General features: G+C 38.7%; 1 protein-coding gene across 2 annotated transcripts in view; it reads right to left on the bottom strand.

Moving 5' to 3' along the window:
- The window catches only part of KHDRBS2 (KH RNA binding domain containing, signal transduction associated 2), a 405,822-nt gene that overhangs the window by 45,263 nt on the left and 340,541 nt on the right, over nucleotides 1–20,018 (bottom strand). For both annotated transcript variants that reach the window (XR_008234391.1, XM_052781831.1), the window contains exon 8: nucleotides 5,276–5,334. Coding sequence is in view for 1 of the 2 variants with exons in the window: in XM_052781831.1 (XP_052637791.1) it covers nucleotides 5,276–5,334 (59 nt within the window). In the remaining variant the exon portion in view is untranslated. The remainder of the gene's footprint in view (nucleotides 1–5,275; nucleotides 5,335–20,018) is intronic.

Raw genomic sequence — 20,018 nt, 5'->3', positions numbered from 1 at the left:
AAAAAAAATTACTAGATAATACACTCTTCAGGACAAACCCAAAAGCAAAAAACAAACAAGATAAGAAAAAAGTAGTGGAACATTGCTGTACATTTTTAGTTGTTAGCCCTATAAAGAATTTGGTGCTCTCTGTGTGGAGCATTACTTAGTAAACTAATTGTCATCACAACTGCAAAGCTCTCATACTGAGTGATTGGCAGGGAATTATTTGTGAAATAGTCAGTTAAATCATTATGGCAGCATTTTACAACTTAAATGACATCTTACATTAACAGGAATTATACCAAACAGTTACACTCTCCAATTTTAATTAAAGATGGAATTATTCTAAAACCAACTACCAGTTGTTTACAAGTGAGCACTTCATGCTAAACCGGAGTAGAATATGCACGACAAAACGTGGTAATTAGAGAAAACGTGCACATCTCAAAATTTTTGGTGACGATGATGCAACACATTTAAATAATGTCTCCTTGCCACAGTGGCAGCAGATGAAGTAAACAGCCTTGCAAGCTTTTCCCGAATAGCAGCGGGAATGTGAGCGGAGCTCACTTAGGTCTTCCCTCTTTGTGTAAGTGACAAGGTACAGATTAACCTCCCCAACTCTTGCCTAAGGCCTTTGGCAGATGGTGTTATTCTAATTTCATTGTGGTGGTTTAGGAGGTTATAGACGTCAACCCTCTCCTTTCACCCTCCACCTAAGGTTTCTGCTTTTTTGGTGGTAGCAGCAGAAGTCCATGCGTACTGGCCTCAGCTACTGCGGTTCATGACCTCCCATAAAAACATACATGGCCATCTTTTTCAGGTAACACACAAGGCAGTATATAAGTATAGCATAATCTGACAGCAGGCACACTCTCACTCTCCTCCATCCTCGCTACGGCAGTTTCAACCTTGGGCAGCAGAGGCAGGAGCCTCTTCAACCTTCTGCCGCAGAAACTGGCAGAGCTCATCTCCTACAGTCCCCAGGCTGTGGAAGAACTACAACAGAAAGGGTATCGGATAAATAAAACCTTCAGTGCTCTGATCAGTGCAAGGCAGAAAAAGGGTTCCGATGAAACAACTGTGAGGCAGGTCAGATATAATTAATATAGCTAATAAGGTACTGGACGTGCCTTGCTAGCAAGTCGTACGATCTCTGTTATCTTTCTAAAGTGGCCTAACACAGCACAACACTTGTATCGAGAATGCTGGTTCCTCTAAAAAACAGGGAAAAGGAGAAAGAAACAAGAACGTGAATGGTTTACAAAGGGCTTTTCCTTTACAGCAGTCCTGTCGAGTGAAGGTGCTTTTTGGACTTGGGCATGACATTACATATGGACAGGAAAGGTTCTTAGTTACCAAATTTTTAGTTGTACATTTTATCCTAATCGATTTATAAGACAAATCATTAAATTCATGTTTTCACCTCAGATGACAACAGTGCCAGAAGGGAAATCACAAAATTATTAAAGTATAATGACAGCAATGGATATCAACTTTTGTTCATAAATTCATCCAATTTCATGCCTTCTGTTTTAAAACATAAGCAGCATCATCAAGTTAAAATGACACTGCTGCCTTAGTTTAGACTCCTAGATTTAAATTCATATCTGCAGGAATCAAGACCTTCAGTGACACAAGTATTGTAAATGTTTACTGAGCGTGGTTAGAGGTGAGGATGCTTTACATTATTGAAAATTGTACAGTGCTTTAAGGCACTGGCCTTTTCATTTTAGAGTGCCTGCTAAAGATATTTCTTTATCACTCACATGAGGAAGCTTATAAGGGCTCTGCCCACAAGAAGATTTTCAGGCATATGTCCCAAATTCATGTTCCTCAGCCCAGATCAGTGATCTGCAAAATTCTCTAGCAGTAGCTGCATAATCCTGATCCAATAAAAAATTTGTAGGAATCTCCTAATTACTTAGTAGAGTATTGCTCTACTAAGGTGCCCAGAGGCTGCTGCAGGGAATGCTTTGAAGTGTCTCTACTTTGATCCTTCTGAGAGGCTGGGTGGCAAGTATATCAAATCACAATAGAGTTTAAGTGTCTAACTGCATGTGAGGGTTCTGTGCTCTGAATTTTCATTCATGGAGCATCCCTAAGTCATGGGAAATTTTTACATATATCCCTCTCAGCTGCCTTTGCTATTGTCTTGGGAGGCTCCTTGGTTGGATTTGAAGGGCATCGAATTCTCAGGAACCTTCGCATCAGAAAGTGAACAAGGAGTCAAGGCAGTTAACCCAAGTTGCGGATTTTACAGTGGTGAATAGTGTGCAAGAACTCATCTTGCCCAGCTGCAGGTAAGTGACTTAGGCCCTTTCTTGTTTAGTGCTTCCATCTAATCAAGAGAGAGATGAACTTCCTGAGAAAGACACGGTGTTCAGGTGGGCTCTGCTCTGAAACACCCCTGTGATTTTTGCAACCCTACTGTGAACAATCCATAAATGCATAAATCTTAAGAACTTCTGAGGAAACAGTGGCCCCGATCAGACTTCTCCACAAGCTATTTTGAAAGGAGCATAGAAGAATCCATGAGATGAAAACCACCTGCCACTTCTCAGGAGCCCAGATAGAAAGAGAAGTGATAACAGGCAGCTCATATAGAAGTACTATGGTGCTGTATAATACTTAACAAACTACAGGGAGCTCTATATTATACTTAAAAAAAGACTGCAAGCATGAAGTAGCATTGTTATTTGGTTGAATCTACTTCATGAAGAAGAATAAAAGAAAACCTTCTTGGGATTGAGAACTGTCCTCCCTAAAGATAAGATGGAAGCAAGAGGATGCACAGGAGAAAAGAAATGCCACGCTAGTCAATTTTTGATAATTCAGATACTGTTATTGGAAGGGATAAAGGTAAAAAGATAAGTCGTTACACAAAAGTCTAGGAGACAACAACAAGATACCAGTTCTATGTTCATGTACCGTGTGTGTGGTCTTATTCAGAGTTTGGGGGAATTCTGAATTACAGAAGTGCACCAGAAAGAATTGTAAAGGAGGAATATAGCCTTGTCGTGGAAGGTAAAACAAGGTGTGAAACTGAGCTGGGGTGAAAGAAAGACTGCTGATTTCTGCACGATGGTGAAAAATGAAGGGACAGCTGATTTTACACAGTGCGGTGGATTCAGAAGACTCACAATGAATTGCAAAACATCCTGAAAAAGAAGTAGAAAAGTGGGAACAGTTCTGTGGGAACAGAGAACTAAGGTAAAAGTTACATGAGGATGAGAAGGGGTGGCACCAGACTGCTTATTGGCTGGGTGGGAGGCACTGAAAAAGTCAGATACAGAGAGAACATCAGTATATGTACCAAGAATTTAGAAAGCGAGAAAGTTAAGCGTATATTCTATAGCTCCGTATACTCAGATTACCTCCTCAGATAAAGGGCGGTGACTTTGGGATGAAGCAAGTTCACACACAAGTTTCCAGAGCACAGAACTAGCAAATTTACTAATCTGCTAAAGTAAGCGAACCAACAGGAGCGCAAACACTCACATATAAATGTGTCCGATTTCAGACAGTAGAAAAATTGCAATTCGGAATATTATTCCATTTTTAAGTTTATTCCAGGTTACTGGTAAAAGTATTCCAGACCTTTGTACTCAAAGGCCAGCTCAGAAAATAGTTTAAGCAAAAAAGCAAGTCCAGGGTTATCAACCATGTATTTTAAGACAAGTCTAGTAAAGCAAACCCAGGCATTTTAAGTTTGTTTCAGCTGCTAAATGGAAAAAAAAGAAAAAAAGTAGCTTCATGCAGAGCATAAATTTAGTCATGATCCCACTCTTCGAACACTTTGTAAAGCCTTAGCTAATTCCCCTGCTGGGAAAACAAGTAATATTCTTCTAGTTTTACAAATGAGGGATTGGAGGAAGAGTGACATTACTTTAAATGTCTTGCCCAAACACATGGAGATTCAGCGTGGGGGAGTCTAGTTAAACGTTAAACAGTGGGTAATTCTCACTGCTGAGCTCAGGCTGTGCTTTTCTGCATCGCCCAAAACCTGAGCAATGCACTTGGGAGGAGAGGTGGAGAGGGGATCTGTCGAGGGCAGGAAAGGTCTTTCACTGCAGGTATTAAAAAAGTATGTACAAAAAGGAAACAAAACAAAGGGTAACCAAACCACGCACATTCATATGGAGAAGTTGTTATTACTTGTTTAGCACTGAAAATGTGCTTGACTGCAGACTGTATTATCCAAATATATTGTGGGTACTGATTATACAAAAAATTAAGTTATTTCTGATTATGCAATACAATAATTTTTGACAACGTCTCGGTAATGTCTCATGATGTCTGTACAAAGGAAACCGCAACTTTTCATTACAGTGACATTTGTTTCACAGCTGTATGAATAAAATTATTTCTTTCAAGCAGCAATCCTTATATAACCCCTTACTGTAACTTTTAGGTGCAGCATCATTTCCAGCAGCTCTCATTTTCACAATGCTTTGGAAGTCACCACGTAAACTTACGATACTTTAGTAGTAGTAGTAAATCAAGCGTGACATCTCTGCTGAATATACTAGGGTCAGTCTTTAAGCTGACGATAGTCAGCTCTGCTCTGTAATTTCAGTGAAAATGTCAGCGTGAGATTCGCTGTGCCATCTGACGGTACAACGTACTGAAAAAACATTGATAGGAAAAGATGGACTAGATTCTAATTAGTTATCAAAACACATCACTAATATCAGAGACCTAGAAAATGGGCTGTACGCACTGGAGCAACACTTTCTTTTCCCTCTCGTGCCCTCGGTTCCCGTGAAGTGGAACTCTTCCAGCTCAGACACAGAGTCGGTGGGGAGGTACGAAGAGTACAGCCTCATGTCCTCGGCGGCACGAGATACTCCTTTATCTTGGTGCCGTGGGGGTTCCCATGGTGGTACAGCCCCCTCTCCTTCCACTCTGATTAAGTCTAGATTTCAAAGCCTCACAAAGCTGGCTGGTTGAAGGGATGCATATGACAGTACCAGATGCATGGTAGTGTTGGCACATCAAGTAGACTGAAACTTAGCACTGTGAAATATATTCAGCACTAATCAGAAACTTCAGTGTTGCTGTTAAAGAGATCTGTGACTGGGATTAATTGGCTTTGTAATTTTGATCAAAATTGATCTGTCCAATTTTCTGGTCCTAGTTCAATAAGTCAAACCTCACCCTAAAGTTACACAAATCCATTTTGAAGCAGAGAAAGAAAGAAAGAAAAGTATGTGGAAGTAATTTCTGAGTTGTCACTGACAGATTTTTTCTTTTGATTTCACACTTTTGCTGAAGATAGAATAGACCTTACCGTAGCTGTCATAAGCCTCTTCGCTTGCTCCATGACCGTAGTCATAATATTCAGGCACACTGTAACAGATTCAGATAGCCATGTCACTATTATCATAGGTAACCAACTCAAAACAAAAACAGAGCAAAGGAAATGAAATGTATTTTAACACTTTTACATGATAGCATAGTCCAGCTAGTTTCAGGGATAGTGAGAATTTAAAAAAATATGAAGGAAAATTTATCAGTGACAAAAAAGGCTATTATACAGCACATCGCATTTCTTATGTACTGAGCATAAAACAAATTTGGTCCTAAATATGTAAACCTAGGAGATGTGACAAACACTGACAGAAATTCTATTTGCAAAAATAAGGTCTGAAAAAAGACCATCCACTTTGTTATTCACTATTGTTAAACCGCCAAAAGAGGTGTTAATCTCAGTTATCCATAATTCCAAACATTTATGCGGTATCAAACTCAGCATAGTTTGTTTTCCCCAAAGCTGACTGTATGGTATTGTGCAGAACGGTTAAACTACTTATCTTTACCAAAATCACTGACAGGTTTTCAGCTTTGCTGCTGAAGAATAAAGTATCTTTCCACTGCTTGTAGAGAGAAACCTGATTCTCCACAGCCGCCTTCCTTATGCAGTTATTGGACACCCATGGAAAGTTTTATACAGTGATCAATAAAATGCATATTGCAAGTAGCGAGGGTCAAGGAGTGGAAAACCAGACTTAGAGTCTCAAACCCACTTTTTCACTGCTTTCTGCTAATTAACAAAAATTATGTACGGTCATATTAACACGTTATCAAAATATTTCAGATCATAGTTACATCCTGATAATCAGCAATCCCCAGCTATTACCTAGAGTGGATACCCAGAAAATTTTGACCTCTAAGACATAATGACATGGAAATGGAATTACTCACACTTTTGCTTGACTGCTATTATTATTTACAGTTTGCACTGTGTTTTTGGTACCTGGTACCAAATTCAAGATCAGACTACTGCTGTTATCAGGTACCAGGTAGATACAACAAGAATCAGTCTCTGCCCAGAAAAACTTACAAACTCCATGAATTCTATTACATTGTATTTCTTCCTTCTGCAGTGAACCAAACAGAAAAGGTAACACTTTCCCTGTTGTTAATTTTTTGTTGTTGTCACTTTAGCTTCTTTTTCTTTGGACACTGTGTGAGATGATAGACTCTTGTAAAATAAACAGAAGCAGGGAATCAGCTCAATATTGCATTATTTATAACATTATTGCTCAGGCGATTTTCCATATTGGATTATCGTTTTAAAAATATTGGTTTACAGTTGAAAGAGAAGCTTAACTGACAGTGAAGTGTAAGTAAAAATATTTCACAAATACAATAGAGATATCCAAGCAATCTGTAACAATATTTTTCTTAAACTAATTTTGACTTCTTTGTTTACAAACTGCCTGTCATCAGATTTTTAATTTCTCAAACTTAATAGCTATCCATAACTATTCTTGGAATAATTTCTGAGAATCATTCATGTGCTGTATCTCACTTGAGAGCACTGATTGTGTGTATCTGGTAACTGACAGCCAAGCTGTTTTGATTTGGGACATGTCATCCCCTGATTGGCTAGCACAGCTCTCAGTCAATTTTCAGCTACAAATATCTGTGGAGTTTTTTTGAACTGAAAATGCAACTATAATCGTTGTGCATTAATTCAGTAATTTAACCAAAAGTCATTCATGTGAGTGGACAGTACACTGACGACAATATCTCAGACAGATGAAATTCATTTGCTAAACCAGTTGCAGAAAGTGGACAATACAATTGACATGAATGAAAATGAAGTTAATATTTCTAAAGATTTTTCCCAATGCCAACCCAGCTCTGTAGGACATAATCACTGCAGAGCATTACCTCCCAGGATAATGGGAGCCATCTAGTTCCTTGAAAATTAATTATCTAAATATATACACCCTCCTATTGACGTGGTGCAAGAAACAAACAGGAAGAATACATCTTTTATTTGTTGAACATGCTAAGCAGTCTGTACTGTTGTGCAATGATTGATTGTAGTAGCCAGTTAAATATAAGTACAGGATTAGGTAAGGTGAACTAGAGCACTGGCAGCATCAGGGTTAAATCATGTATCTTGTCATATCTACAGGGCTCATGGTTGAGACCTAAGAAATTACTTGAAATGTTCAGAACAGACAGATGACATACCACCCAGATCTGGCAGGCAGCTGTATGAAAAATCTCATGTAGTACAATTTAAGCAGCAGCGTTTTGGCATAGTGCCTGCTCTTCTGGGCAGAGGAGGGTGTTGCACTAGTGAGCGGAGTTACAGAAGGAACCCCAGAACTTTCATCTTCTGTCAGCAGGTAAGATGCTAATATTTCTTCCTGATACATTTTACAAAACCAAGCGGCTGCATCCGATGGTCAGCTTTAAAAGGAGCGCATTTGGGACCCAATCCAAAGGCCAATAAGTTATCAGCAGCAGTCCTGCTTTCAGGGGTCACTGAGTAGGGCCTTGAGCTCTTCCCATCAATACAACATCCAGCAAAACGCAAGACTTGCAAGAGCAGGTAAATATTCATTGCTACGTTATTGTTGTTGTACGTTTTTATTAGAGAAAAAACACACAATCATACAGACAATAAGGATGTGAGAGAAAAATCCTGCACAGTGAACATTCCAAACTGAAACACATTCCAAACAGAATACAAAGTTAATACACAAACCTTTAAAATAAGAAACAAGCTGTATTGCAACTGTAGAAAGGGATTTGTTATATACTGCATATTTGATGTCTGTGAGCACAATACTTAACACATTTCTGAAAACACATAGTTCATAGCACAATACATGATTGTGATCTAAGTTCTCCAACTTTATTTCCCTAATACACATTTTTTCATAGATTTGAGCCCAAATGGTATTTCAAATTCCTTGCCAACTCATATTAGAAAGTGTTTTAAACAATAGCTAAGTGAAGAAAACTTATTTCTTAGTATGAAATACCTGATTTAAACTCCTATTTTGTGAGCCAGACTGCTTATCCACTAGTCTGCTCTATTTTAAACTTTTCTGAATATTCACTATAATCTATTACATGCATTTATTTGTAAACATTTTCCTCTGTTTTTTAGCAAAGTGAACAATGAATGATGTTTATAAAAAATGGGTGATAGAATATGGCTTTACATACATACGGTCTTTTTTTAAATTATTGAACTACAGAGAGATGTAGCTTGTTCGTGTTATGCCCAGCTGTGGAAGGAAACAATCAGCAAATGCATTCAGCATAAATAAAACTTGTTTATATAATTTTAAAGTTCTCAGACTGTTCCTGGAAAATATGGTGATCATGAGCTCTAGAAACCTCAGGCTCTCTTGGCAGTGCTAATTGGAAACAAGACACCATTATCTGTCATTAGCATTCATTACTTTCAAGCAACATGAAGTGTAATTTACTTAAGTACATGCACCCACCTGAAAGCAGGATGCAATACATTTTATAAAGAAGATAAGATTAACTCATTACCAACTTCTCAGCTTTTACTCCTAAGATTTCAAAGCACTGCACTATACTTTAACACCAGACTTCTAAAACACAGAGGTCTTCATGTGCCACGACTTAGACTTTAGTAACCTTCTACGTGTACCACTCGTGGAAGAATTGATATACATGGGACTATAAATCTTACAAGTAGTTTAATTATTTTTATATCATCTCAAATGCCTTGAAATCTGAGAAGCTCTGATGTAATTTTTTCTCTATCTATATGAAACTTTTGCAACAAAGATGTATGATTCTGTCCTCATTCCTATTCTGTGGGCAAGAAGATTAATAATACATGTACTGTTAATCTTCATAATCATAACCTATTTATGCTTATTTTTAACTTGAATTTGGTTTTGGTTAGTGCTTTTGAACCTGTTACTTTTAAAGATTTGGGATCACAGTTTCTATAAACTTGTGATGTCTTCTTTTCACGCAGATAAAGCCAGATCAGTTCCAAAAAAAAAGAACACAAAAGATGTTCCTTATTTGAGGGATAAGGGCCCCTTGAGGTGCCTTCCAATCTGAATTATCTGGTGCTCCTACGATACGAGAAAGGCTCAAATACAGAGACTCTGTATCTAAACAGCAACCTTAAAAGCCAACACAAGCTTTTAACCTCTCATTAACTGGGACTTTTTCAAATTGACATTAGCTGAGCAAAAACGAATTCCAGTTTGACTGTGTCAACACCCATGGGAAACCACACAGCTTGTTATCCAAAAGGCTGTAGAGAATGGTGCTTTAAGGTGGTTTAAGCAGAGAACCACAAAGAGAAGAGTTAAGATTGAAGCCACAAACCGCTGACTCTTGGGTCAACAAGCCACCTGGGGGAAGGGTGATGTTCCCCACTCACGAGATCAATGGTGTATAGGTATAGGAAATCACGACCTTAGTGAACAGACTGCATTAGCCTTTGACCAGTCTCTTCCTGCCCCTGCAGGAAGCTGCTGGCAAAAGACCCCGGGTTAGCAACACGACCCTCTGGTTCCCCGGCTGCTCTTACAGCTTCTGTAATATAAGGCAGCAGAACATTGGAAGAACTGAAGAACTTGAGTATTTCTTGTTCCCTCTTTTTTGTTGTTGTTGTTGTTCTTCCTTTCTCTCTTTCTGTTCTTTGCTTTTACTTGCTGAGAGATGCATCTAACTTTTTATTCTTTAGTTGTGGAGCACAAAATGTGGTTGCAGACATACAATGGGCCCAGTAAAGCCAAAGCTGAAAGGTACAAGAAAGGGTTCATCTGCTTTAAACGCTGCTAACACATTAATCCGTATAGGTGAAGTGTGTTCTGTAGTCTATCCTGAACGATCCTAAGAAACTGAAAGCCTTTGATTAAGACCTTGTTGAGGTAGATTTAATGCTTTTTTTTTTTTTTTTTCTGTAAAGACATTATTATATCTTATTTTCTTTCTTACTGGTTGTACTTTTTAACTGGGAGAGTATATTCTAGAATATTATAGGAATCTTTTATTAGGAAATGTTTGGCGAAAAAGCTAGTCAATTTAGAAAAGAGGCTTTTGATCAACCTTGGAGATATAACTCAGCCATTAGAAAATAATCAGGCTTCTTTTGTGAAATAGTTGAATTGGTCCAAACTAGAGATTCAGCCGATGCCAGTGAAGTTCCACAGTTCAGACTTGTAATCAAACAGATGAAAACCTTTCACGCTAGCCTTTGAAGAAGTAAGAATAACTCTTGAGAGAATTCCCTCTTTGTGTTGTGGCACTCAACAATGTGAGAGTGAACCAATATTGTGTTTTAGGATTGGCACTCTTTGAAGAGGGATTGCCGGCCTTTGGCACCTTGCGATCACCATCTGTACTTTATACAGATAAATGAAACTTTAGCACTCCTTATAGGTATATCCCAGTCTGGGTTAGCTTCAGATAACAGATTCTTGAGTCAAGCTAACACCCAGGATAATCCACAAGGATCCCTACAGGTAGGATTCAATTTTTTAGGCAACTCCCATTCTTCTTCACTTTCTCAAATGGATATTTTGAGGTCTTAGTCTCCTATCTCCCGTTGTCTCCCTCTTTCTCAATATCATTTCTGTTGAGTAATCCTCAGAGTTTACAACTTTCATCATCGGTAATTGATACAATGCAATACTCGGCTCCTATGCTAACAGGATCCTGTCTAACGCTACTGCAGTCTTTTTATGTAAGACTGCATTTGTAATGCTTCTCCCTCCTACACAAGGGAGGGAGCCAGCAGGATTTAACACATAGTTGGCCATGCAAGAAAAGCTATTTACACAAAGCAGTATGCTTCTGCTTGGAACACAGGTGAGCAAGATTCACATTCACATGAATTGCAATATATGCACTTTTTATATAATAATATTTCATCATATTTCATAGTGCAAATGTGTGAATAAAGACATAATCCTCCTAGGAATCTGAAACTTACCGGAACAGCTCTACTTAACGGAGCATTATATCTAGAGGAAAGATGAGAAGTCTTTTGAATAAAGGAACTTGTAGGATTCAGCCTTAAATCACAAATATAGTCCTTTAGTGAATAGATGTTTAGAACTAATGGAATAATATGGTGAACACTTTAGTGGATAAAGTCTCCCTTTTTCTGAAAGCTCAAGTTTGATTGTATCCAATATTTTTAACAGAGAAGAATGTCTCCATTACAATACTCCCTGGATTTATTGAGTAGCTTACAACATGCCTGAAGTTAAACTAGATCTCACCTGTCTCCAGCATTTTCCTACGTTTGATTTCATGCTACTGCAAATCTGAATTAAAAAAATAAAACAAATAATGAAGCCAGTAGAGTTATACAAGCATAGGAGTGGAGAGCCATCATAATTGCAAGACGACTTTGGGTTCTGAACTTTTTGCAAAATCTGAAATAGAAACTAATCTGCCATTTATTTGCTAAAACCACAGATCCATGGGCATTTCTATTCAAATATTCTCCATTCCACTGTACTTTTCTCATAGACACAGAATTATGACCCAGTATTTAAAAAGATAATACGAAATGTCTGGAGACAGTATTTGCAAAGGAAATAATGCAGAATTTTAGGAATCCTACCCAGTTTTAGAGGAAAAACTTTTCTCTGCTTCAGAGTAATGAAATTTGATTCCATTTTGCTCATTGAATCAAATAAATGAGAAGTGGCATTTGAGAACAGTTTCTGATGATGAATGCCATAAGTGGATTGCTGTGAAGATACATAAAATGTCATATTCTAGGCTTCCTGGCTTGATTGATTTCAACAGGTTGAAAATAAAATACAGGGAAATCTTTATTTATGAACAGGTGGATACAAGCACAAAGCCAAAATGAAATACGACAAAGTATAAATACAATGCATACTGGTTAAAAAGTGAGAGAGTGCCCAGTAGAGAAAATAATAATGAATATCCCATTTTACAAAGGACCAGTGTAACCACTCTAGCTATTCCAGCTTGGATTATATTTATGTGTCTACATATTTTACTATATAGCAATATTTTGATAGTGAGAGAGATGTGAGTAAACCTCCAATCATATCAGTAAAAGATTTAACCATGTGATAATCTACCAAATAAGTTAATGATTATTCACAGTCCTGCCTAGCCATCATTTTTAAACTAAGGACAAAATTTTTTCATTTAACTATGGATAGTTCTCTCCACAAGTAGCCTGCAGGAACTTTTTACAAAGCAAGTAGTCAAAAACAGTGGGACTGATTGATTAAATAAAGATATCTATCTGATCATTGCTTTAAGCATTTACTTGACTCATTCTACATTCAAGGAAGATCACTGGCCTCTCTCAGTGTTTTCCTTCTGAATGCATCAGACCATATGAATCTGAGAAATGCTGTTTACTAAAGCTCCTCAGCAAGACACTAGGAAAGAGAATATGTGAACATGATTGTGAGCTTCTCAATGGCAACTCTAAGTCTTTGTCTTAAGACTGTTCAGAAATATTTGCTCCCTAGTTCTTTGGTATTCAGTCAAACAGCCAAAGTTCTACCCTGAGCATTTCTGCCATCTTTTCCTTGGAAATCCCTCCACAGCATTATAGCTGGGGATTCAGCTGGAGGGAGGCTATATATTTGGACACCTCAGGGAACACCGAACTACAATGCAAGTGGTACGTACCAACACATTAGAGACATTGGCAAGAGATAGGAACTTACTAGAAGTCTGCCAGCCTTCTCCCCCCTCCTCAAATGTCTATCAGCAGGTAAGGAAACTGATAGCTGTCATTTGAAGACTGAATCCAGAAACAGGGATCAGAACTTACCTGCTGTACAACAGCCATTTGCTATTGGCAATGGTTTTCTCAAGTAACTGTTGTAATCAGATTTTGATAAGTTTTTAAATGAAGTTTTCCTTCAAAAATTTATCAAAAAAGGTTCTGCACAAAGTGGAACATAAAAGTCATTTCTGCCATGCAGGTAGAAGCTTTTCAGGAATTAATTGTTTTTTTACTTTTTTAGTGCTTGAAACGTCAGATTTACTTTAATTATTCCTAAAAGGATTTCTATCAGCCACAAAAACCCAACAAATCAAAATGGAGTTTGAAAATGGTGTTACTTTCTTTTTATTGGTAATAAAACAACTTCCTTAGTCCAATTAGATTATCCTGTGTTGTGATCTTGAAGTAAGCCTAGTCATGCATGAACAAAAAGGGGAAAAGGTAACAGAAGAGAGAGCTAGAAGGCACCTTAAGATGTCACCTAGATCATTTCATCTACCTATAAGCACACAAATTTATTTACATGATTCTTTACTGAGATTTGTCTAATGTGGTTTTAAAAGCTATGGTGATGGAGATTACCAAGCACTCTAGTCCCGTGTTACTATTCTTCACTCCCTCCTAAGGTTAATACTAAATTTCTGTTACTGAAACATAGGGCTATCAATTTTTGCTGAATCCAAAAGGAGCTTGGAGAGAAGAACAGTCCACTGGTTAGGGTCCATCAAAGAACATGTACGCCCAGCAGAACTATGTACTGCTGTCTTACAAAGGTACTAGTCTGAAAGTGCTATTTTACTTGCAGCACTGCTTGTGAAGATCTCATCTTTGGAAACAGATGCACATACAAACTCTTGATATCTGGAGGTCAAGCAAGGCTAACCACGATGAACTGGAGCTCAGGCAAAACACACACTGCTGGTGTAAATAATTCCTAGAGATTACGCTGGATAAAATATTCTTTGCTTTACTTCCTAAATCATTTTGCAGCATGTCTCTGCACCGAAGTGATTGTACTGTAAGCCACATAATTGACATGGGCTGAACTGTGGCCCATGTTATATTCCTGCATATCAGATCAGAAATAAGTAAGTGATCCCTAAATCCTCTGTACTAGCAGCCCACACTGCAGAAAAAGGAGCTGTAAACACAAGCTGTACAGTAGATAGCACAAACTCAACAACAGAAACAAGAATAACCAGGAAAACAAAGTTTCTTTTCAAAGTCAATAACTTTTCATATATTCAGTCTCAATGGTTGAATATGCTCTTGAAATTTTCAGTGGGTCTGAGTCATTATAAGAACATGAATCAGAATTGCAGAGCCTATTACAGGTTGAATTGATAGGTATTGCTACGAACATGTAGTTACTGGGATTACTACTACACTGATATGGTCATAGCAACTATCTGCCATAGCAGGAAAGTGGACATAGGCAGCATATATGCCCCGAAACTTGTTTTTCTCATTATATTTTTGTTACTAGCATTGAGAAACAGGAGCCCAATGGGACTTTGCACATGACAGCCCAGCTATAGTTATGAACCACAGATAATTACATCGTTTGATTTAAATATAATTCAGTTAGATAAAAGCTACGCCAGTCAACTTGAAATTCTCTGATACTGCACCTTTCCTTTCTCTCTTCAGTCCTCTAAGTAATTTCATTTTGGCAGTTATCTAACACAATGTGTTTAAGTCTTCAGATCATGTAAAAACTTAAGAATTTATTTCAGACGTATTAATGCCATCTTTCTTTATATTAAGATTTAAAGATTCTGTACTACCATTAACTTCTTAGGGAGGAAGTTCAGAGATAACACGGCCTATAACATGCATTTCTGCATCGGAAACAGAAGTTTGGTTATTTGCTTAGCAGATGGAGGATGGGTTTGCAGTGTGAGTTTTGACAGACTAAAAAGAAGTAATTTTCCCCAAACGATCTGCATACCAGCATGGAATGTGTGTCCAGAGGACTGTTGCCTATAGCATTACATAAAATATTTGCAAGATTAACAGTAAATGTTTTGCCAAGAATTGCTTCAAGGCCCTAAAACTGGGTTACTGTCATTAGTGAGGCAGGGTCCAAGCAGGCAAGAAGAATGCCCTTTGCCTATGTCATCTTGCAGTCACAGCATACATTAAGATATGTCATGAGAAGGCCTGTGTCACTGTGGGATGGCATCTGTAAACAGTAATGTTTTGCACTGTTCTCATCTATCTTTTATGACTGAATTATTTATTCTTCTTGTCAGTATGTTACAGGTTTTCTGATATTTGCAAGTCTATTTCCAGCCTAGGATGGGAGCCACAGACTCTTCTTTCTTTAGTAAGCACCCACTCAGCAAATCATTTTGCAGCTGAACTATGTTTTTAACAAAAGCCAGACAGAACAAAAGACAGAAGAATAAGCCAACCAACCAGCCCTGGAAGCCATTGCCAATATACCAACCACCTGTTCACAAAACCCAGAACTGACTGATGTGTGAGTGTTCATGCCAGGCACTGTGGAACAGGGAAATTGTATCAAACCCAAATTTTAAGCTTCGACGGACAATCATTGACTTCCTTTGCTTTTCCCTGTCAGGCACCGTTGTCTACACTACCTATGGTTGGATAGGTTACGCACAAGTGCATGAAATAGAACATACCCTTCTTGGTTCATCCTGTGACTGGCCAGTCAGTCCCAGATTTCCTTAGTACCTCTTTTGGCTGTGAGACACAGTACCTTTGAAATGCAACTGCTGGTGCTGGCAGAGACACAAAGGCCAGTGGAGATGACTATAGATGTGGTAGCGGAGCTACGATGGCTCTGCTGGCCATCACAGTTCTCAGCTGATTCATCAGCAACTGATCCACTTCTGCAAAATCATTCTGTTGGTCTTGGCTGAGGAGTTTGGCCACACTTTGCATGTGGTGCAGTCTGATCCCCCACCAACCTTTAAGTAACCAAAGAAGCGGACCTTGTAGATCCTCTGACAAAACTTTTCATCCTCTTGTCCCGGTGATCTAGTCTTCTCAGCCCATGAATCCTGGACAGTGGTGGTGGTTCAACAGACTTAAAAGCTCCTGCTAAGAAAATCAAAAAGTATATTATATTTTGAAAACTAATAGGATTCTCCTACATCTTCTGTGTTACAGCTGAGTTGGAAATTGATACTTCTACCATTTTGGAGTTTTGTTTTATGAACTTGCTTGTTGCCCTGTAAAAATCATATTTATTTCTTTAAATCAGCATCTGAGTGGGAATGGAAAGGAAGAATGGTTGCCACCACATGTTCCAACATGGTTTGAAGGTAAGAAGCCACTGAGAGTATCAGTGTGCTTGAACTGCTAAGGATCATCAAAAAGTGGACAAGCAGCATACCTTTACAGGCCTGCACAGGAACAAGATCCACCTTAGCAATGGAAATTGGGCAGCATCAAATAGAATGGCTCACAGGTGAGGGCTGAGTCTAGATAAACACCTGTGCAGTGACAGTAATTTTGTTTAATGCTAGAATTCTGTTACGCAACCAGAATATACTTCTTACAAGTTTTTAAGTACCAAGTGTAAGGGGAGCGGAAAACTTAGATGGATATTAACTGGTTGCTGAGATGAGATGCTGCTGTTTGAGAGCATCAGGCTAATTCTTTCCCTTACCTCCCTTCTGCACCTCACCATTGAGACATGTGAACAGGCAATGGTGAGGAGCAGGGATGGCAATCATAACCAGAAAGGGATTTTTACTTCTAGATAGTATGTCTAGGATTTATATTTTTAACCAAAGTTGTCAGACTAGAGGTTCCAGAGGTAAATCTGGCTGGCAGAAAGGGTTTGAGTGTTCTCTGCCTGACTTCCAAGTGCCTAGGGAGTAGTGTATACACTTGACAACTACTGAATATCTCTTGGTGTGTCTGGGCAGGCAGATGTACTTATAGCTGAAAGCCATCTTCACACTGTATGGAAGGGAGAAGAAGAGAGAGGAAGAAGAGGTTTCATGGAGAAATTCGAAGTGCAGTGCAACATGGCCCATGGGAAGTATGTCAGATCTGATGCCTTCCCCTGCCCACTGAAATGGTTGTTTCCTTGTTCTCTTTAGCGTTGCACAAAGCTTTCATTCCAATTACCTTAAAAACTGTATTTTGACATCAGCATGAACAAATTTCTAAAATGAGCAGGGTTTCTAATTGTCCTTGCTAAACCTGTAGTCTTTCATGGAACCTTGTAAATAATGGTTACAGACACAGTTGGGAAGGGCCGCCAGTTTAAAACTTTGTCCTGCAGTTCCATCCTGTGTTCTGGGTTGTCATTATGGGACAGGAGGATGAGGAGGAAAAAAGGTGGCTTTAGAAACACAGCTTCTATTAGTTAAAGCAAGTCATGCCTCATGCCATATAGACTGTATTTGTCATAGCCCATAATTCTCTCCTTCCTAAAGTAAGTCTCCCCAGACATAATAAGGTAGAGGTGGCACTTACCATAGTGAGGGTCCTGCTGTTCTCTTTCTTCCAGTTGCTTACTGTGTCCATTTCAAAGTGCTCTGGAGGTGCCTCTTAGCTCATTCAGACACACAGAGTTATTGTGGGTTTCATTCCAGTCTGATCCCAAGACTCCGTCATGGTCTCTTCTGCAAGTGACCCCATCCCCCTGTTTTCAGCCTAAAAATCAGACTGCTGCATGAAGGACAGAGCTCTCTGTCTGGAAGGGTGGCAGTGGTAGAGTTCATTAGAGAAGGATCTACACAAAGTGTATTACTGGGCCTGCAACACTAATGCTGACTTTTAGTACACATCTTCAGATAACAGTGCACAAAAGTACAGCATTTATCTCTACTTGCATCTGGATGGTCTTGGGGCTTGGCATTTTTGGTGCTCCTTCTACTAAATCATAATCCTACGTTGTAGCACGGTGGTGTATGTCAATAGTGTGCTCATTTTCTCTGCTGTTGGCAGAGCCTAATTTAAAAAAAAGACTAAATCAGACCTCTCGGGCAATGAAGGACTAAGGGCCCCGACAAGGAATATATATGGGCAGAAAGCCTCTGGTGAGCAAACGGGAAGCAGAAATAAGGTCTGGAAGACAAAGGTAGAGGCAACAGGGGTGGTGGTGGCAGGCTGCCCAAACACTATCGTTACTCTCTGCGTTGGGCGCGTAGGGGAAGAAGGCACGACTTGCTATGTGCTCTGCTCTAAAGCACACTGAATTCAGCTTGCATTCAGACCATCCATCCCACCCCGTCTGTCCGTGCCCCCCGCCCCAACACATTCTTCTATTTGAAGCAATGAAGAGAGTAAGGCTTGGTCAACACGCATGGTGAGACAGACAATCAGATAACAGTTTGTACCTTCTCTAAGAATTTCTGTATTAATTCCTTAATGAACCATAAAAAGTGAGTAAAAACTCTGCCCTTAATGTGAACAGAGACCTTGGTGCTCTGCATTAAGCCACAAACTACAATTTTTCCTCATCTCATGCTTTAGAATTTCGGTCAATCCCTGCAGAGGGCAGTAATGATATTTTTCTCACTGAGCACAGGCATTGTCTACAAGTTGTTTTTTGGTTTTTTTTGGTTTTTTTTTTTTTCCTGTAAATCACACACTGGATGAGATGAATAAGTACTTTGAAGCAGTACTACTTATCTTGTTAGGTGTGTACGTGATATGTCTTGCTCATATGATTGGAGTATACTAATAATGAAGATCTGAGATTAGGAGAAAACATTTTGATATATACACCTAACCAAATATTTTGGTCATACTATTTCATTGTATTGTATTATTTTGGCTCAGTAGGGAGGCATTTCTGTGAAGGTAAATGGCCAATAAGGTACAGAAATCCAAATTGCATATCTAATGCTCCATTTGTTCTTTACATCTTTGAAATGAGACGTGTGTTGTTCCAAAAGTGCTCTCTTTGAAATGAATAGACTACTTGTGGTATTCAGTGCCACACAATGTAGATAAGTATGACTGTATGTCCTGCCATATATTACAAAAGGAAATGTTTTAGTTGCAGCTTCTAAATAGATTAGGTATCCTGGAGGTAGCTCACGTTAGTAGAAAACCTACCTGATGACTAAACTGAATAGCTTAATTGACAAAATTATGTGACTATGAGTTTTCTTTTTTGAGTCAAATTACCACTGCCAGTTCTAGCTGGATTATAATACACTCCTGATAAACCTGATATATTTGTCATTTAGTTGCCTAGGACATCAACTTGCAAAGATATTACAGGCTAATTCAGATGATATAAAGCAATGTTATAACAGAGAGATTTCCAACTAATTATTATTTTTACACTGGAGGCAATATCTCCTGTGACAATTCACTACTGTAGCAAAAGATGGGCTGAATTCTTTTCAAAAAAGTTGGAGTACATTTGACAACAAGAATATCTACCTACACAATGACATGATGGGTGCAGCTAATAATGTATAATTACTTAAAAGTGTTGTTAAAGTATACTTGATGGGGTTCACATTTAGGTGTGACAAATCCTTTTAAATATACTTCACTGGTTATAAAAATACTTACAAAGTATTTTTTATCAGCTCAAGTGCCACTCACTACAGCAGTTCTGGAGCTGAACGTAATTCTGACAGGCATTTTCATCAGCAAAGCATTCAACAAAAAAGATGGTTAAATAAAAAGCAAGTTTAAGGTCCTCTGGTCTTTGGAGTGCAGAACTCTGTATGTATACAACCCTTTCTTGCCCAGTGAGAATCACACTAACTCAGTTAAAATGTGTGTCTTTTCTTGTTAAAATTTCATTTGCCTTTCCACAGTCTTACAATCTTAAAGTGATAGGACAAGAGGAAATGGCCTCAAGTTGCACCAGGGGAGGTTTAGATTGGATATTAGGAAAAATTTCTTCACCAAAAGGGCTGTCAGGCACTGGAAGAGGCTGCCCAGGGAAGTGGTGGAGTCACCATCCCTGGGGGTGTTTAGAAGACATGTAGACGTGGTGCTTAGGGACGTGGTTTAGTGGTGGACTTGGCAGTGCTAGGTT

Source organism: Harpia harpyja, chromosome 3 (genome assembly GCF_026419915.1).
Source record: "Harpia harpyja isolate bHarHar1 chromosome 3, bHarHar1 primary haplotype, whole genome shotgun sequence".
In the NCBI taxonomy this organism is placed as follows: Eukaryota; Metazoa; Chordata; class Aves; order Accipitriformes; family Accipitridae; genus Harpia; species Harpia harpyja.
Note: the sequence above shows the minus strand (reverse complement) of the source record. Positions and strands in the feature narration are given on the sequence as shown.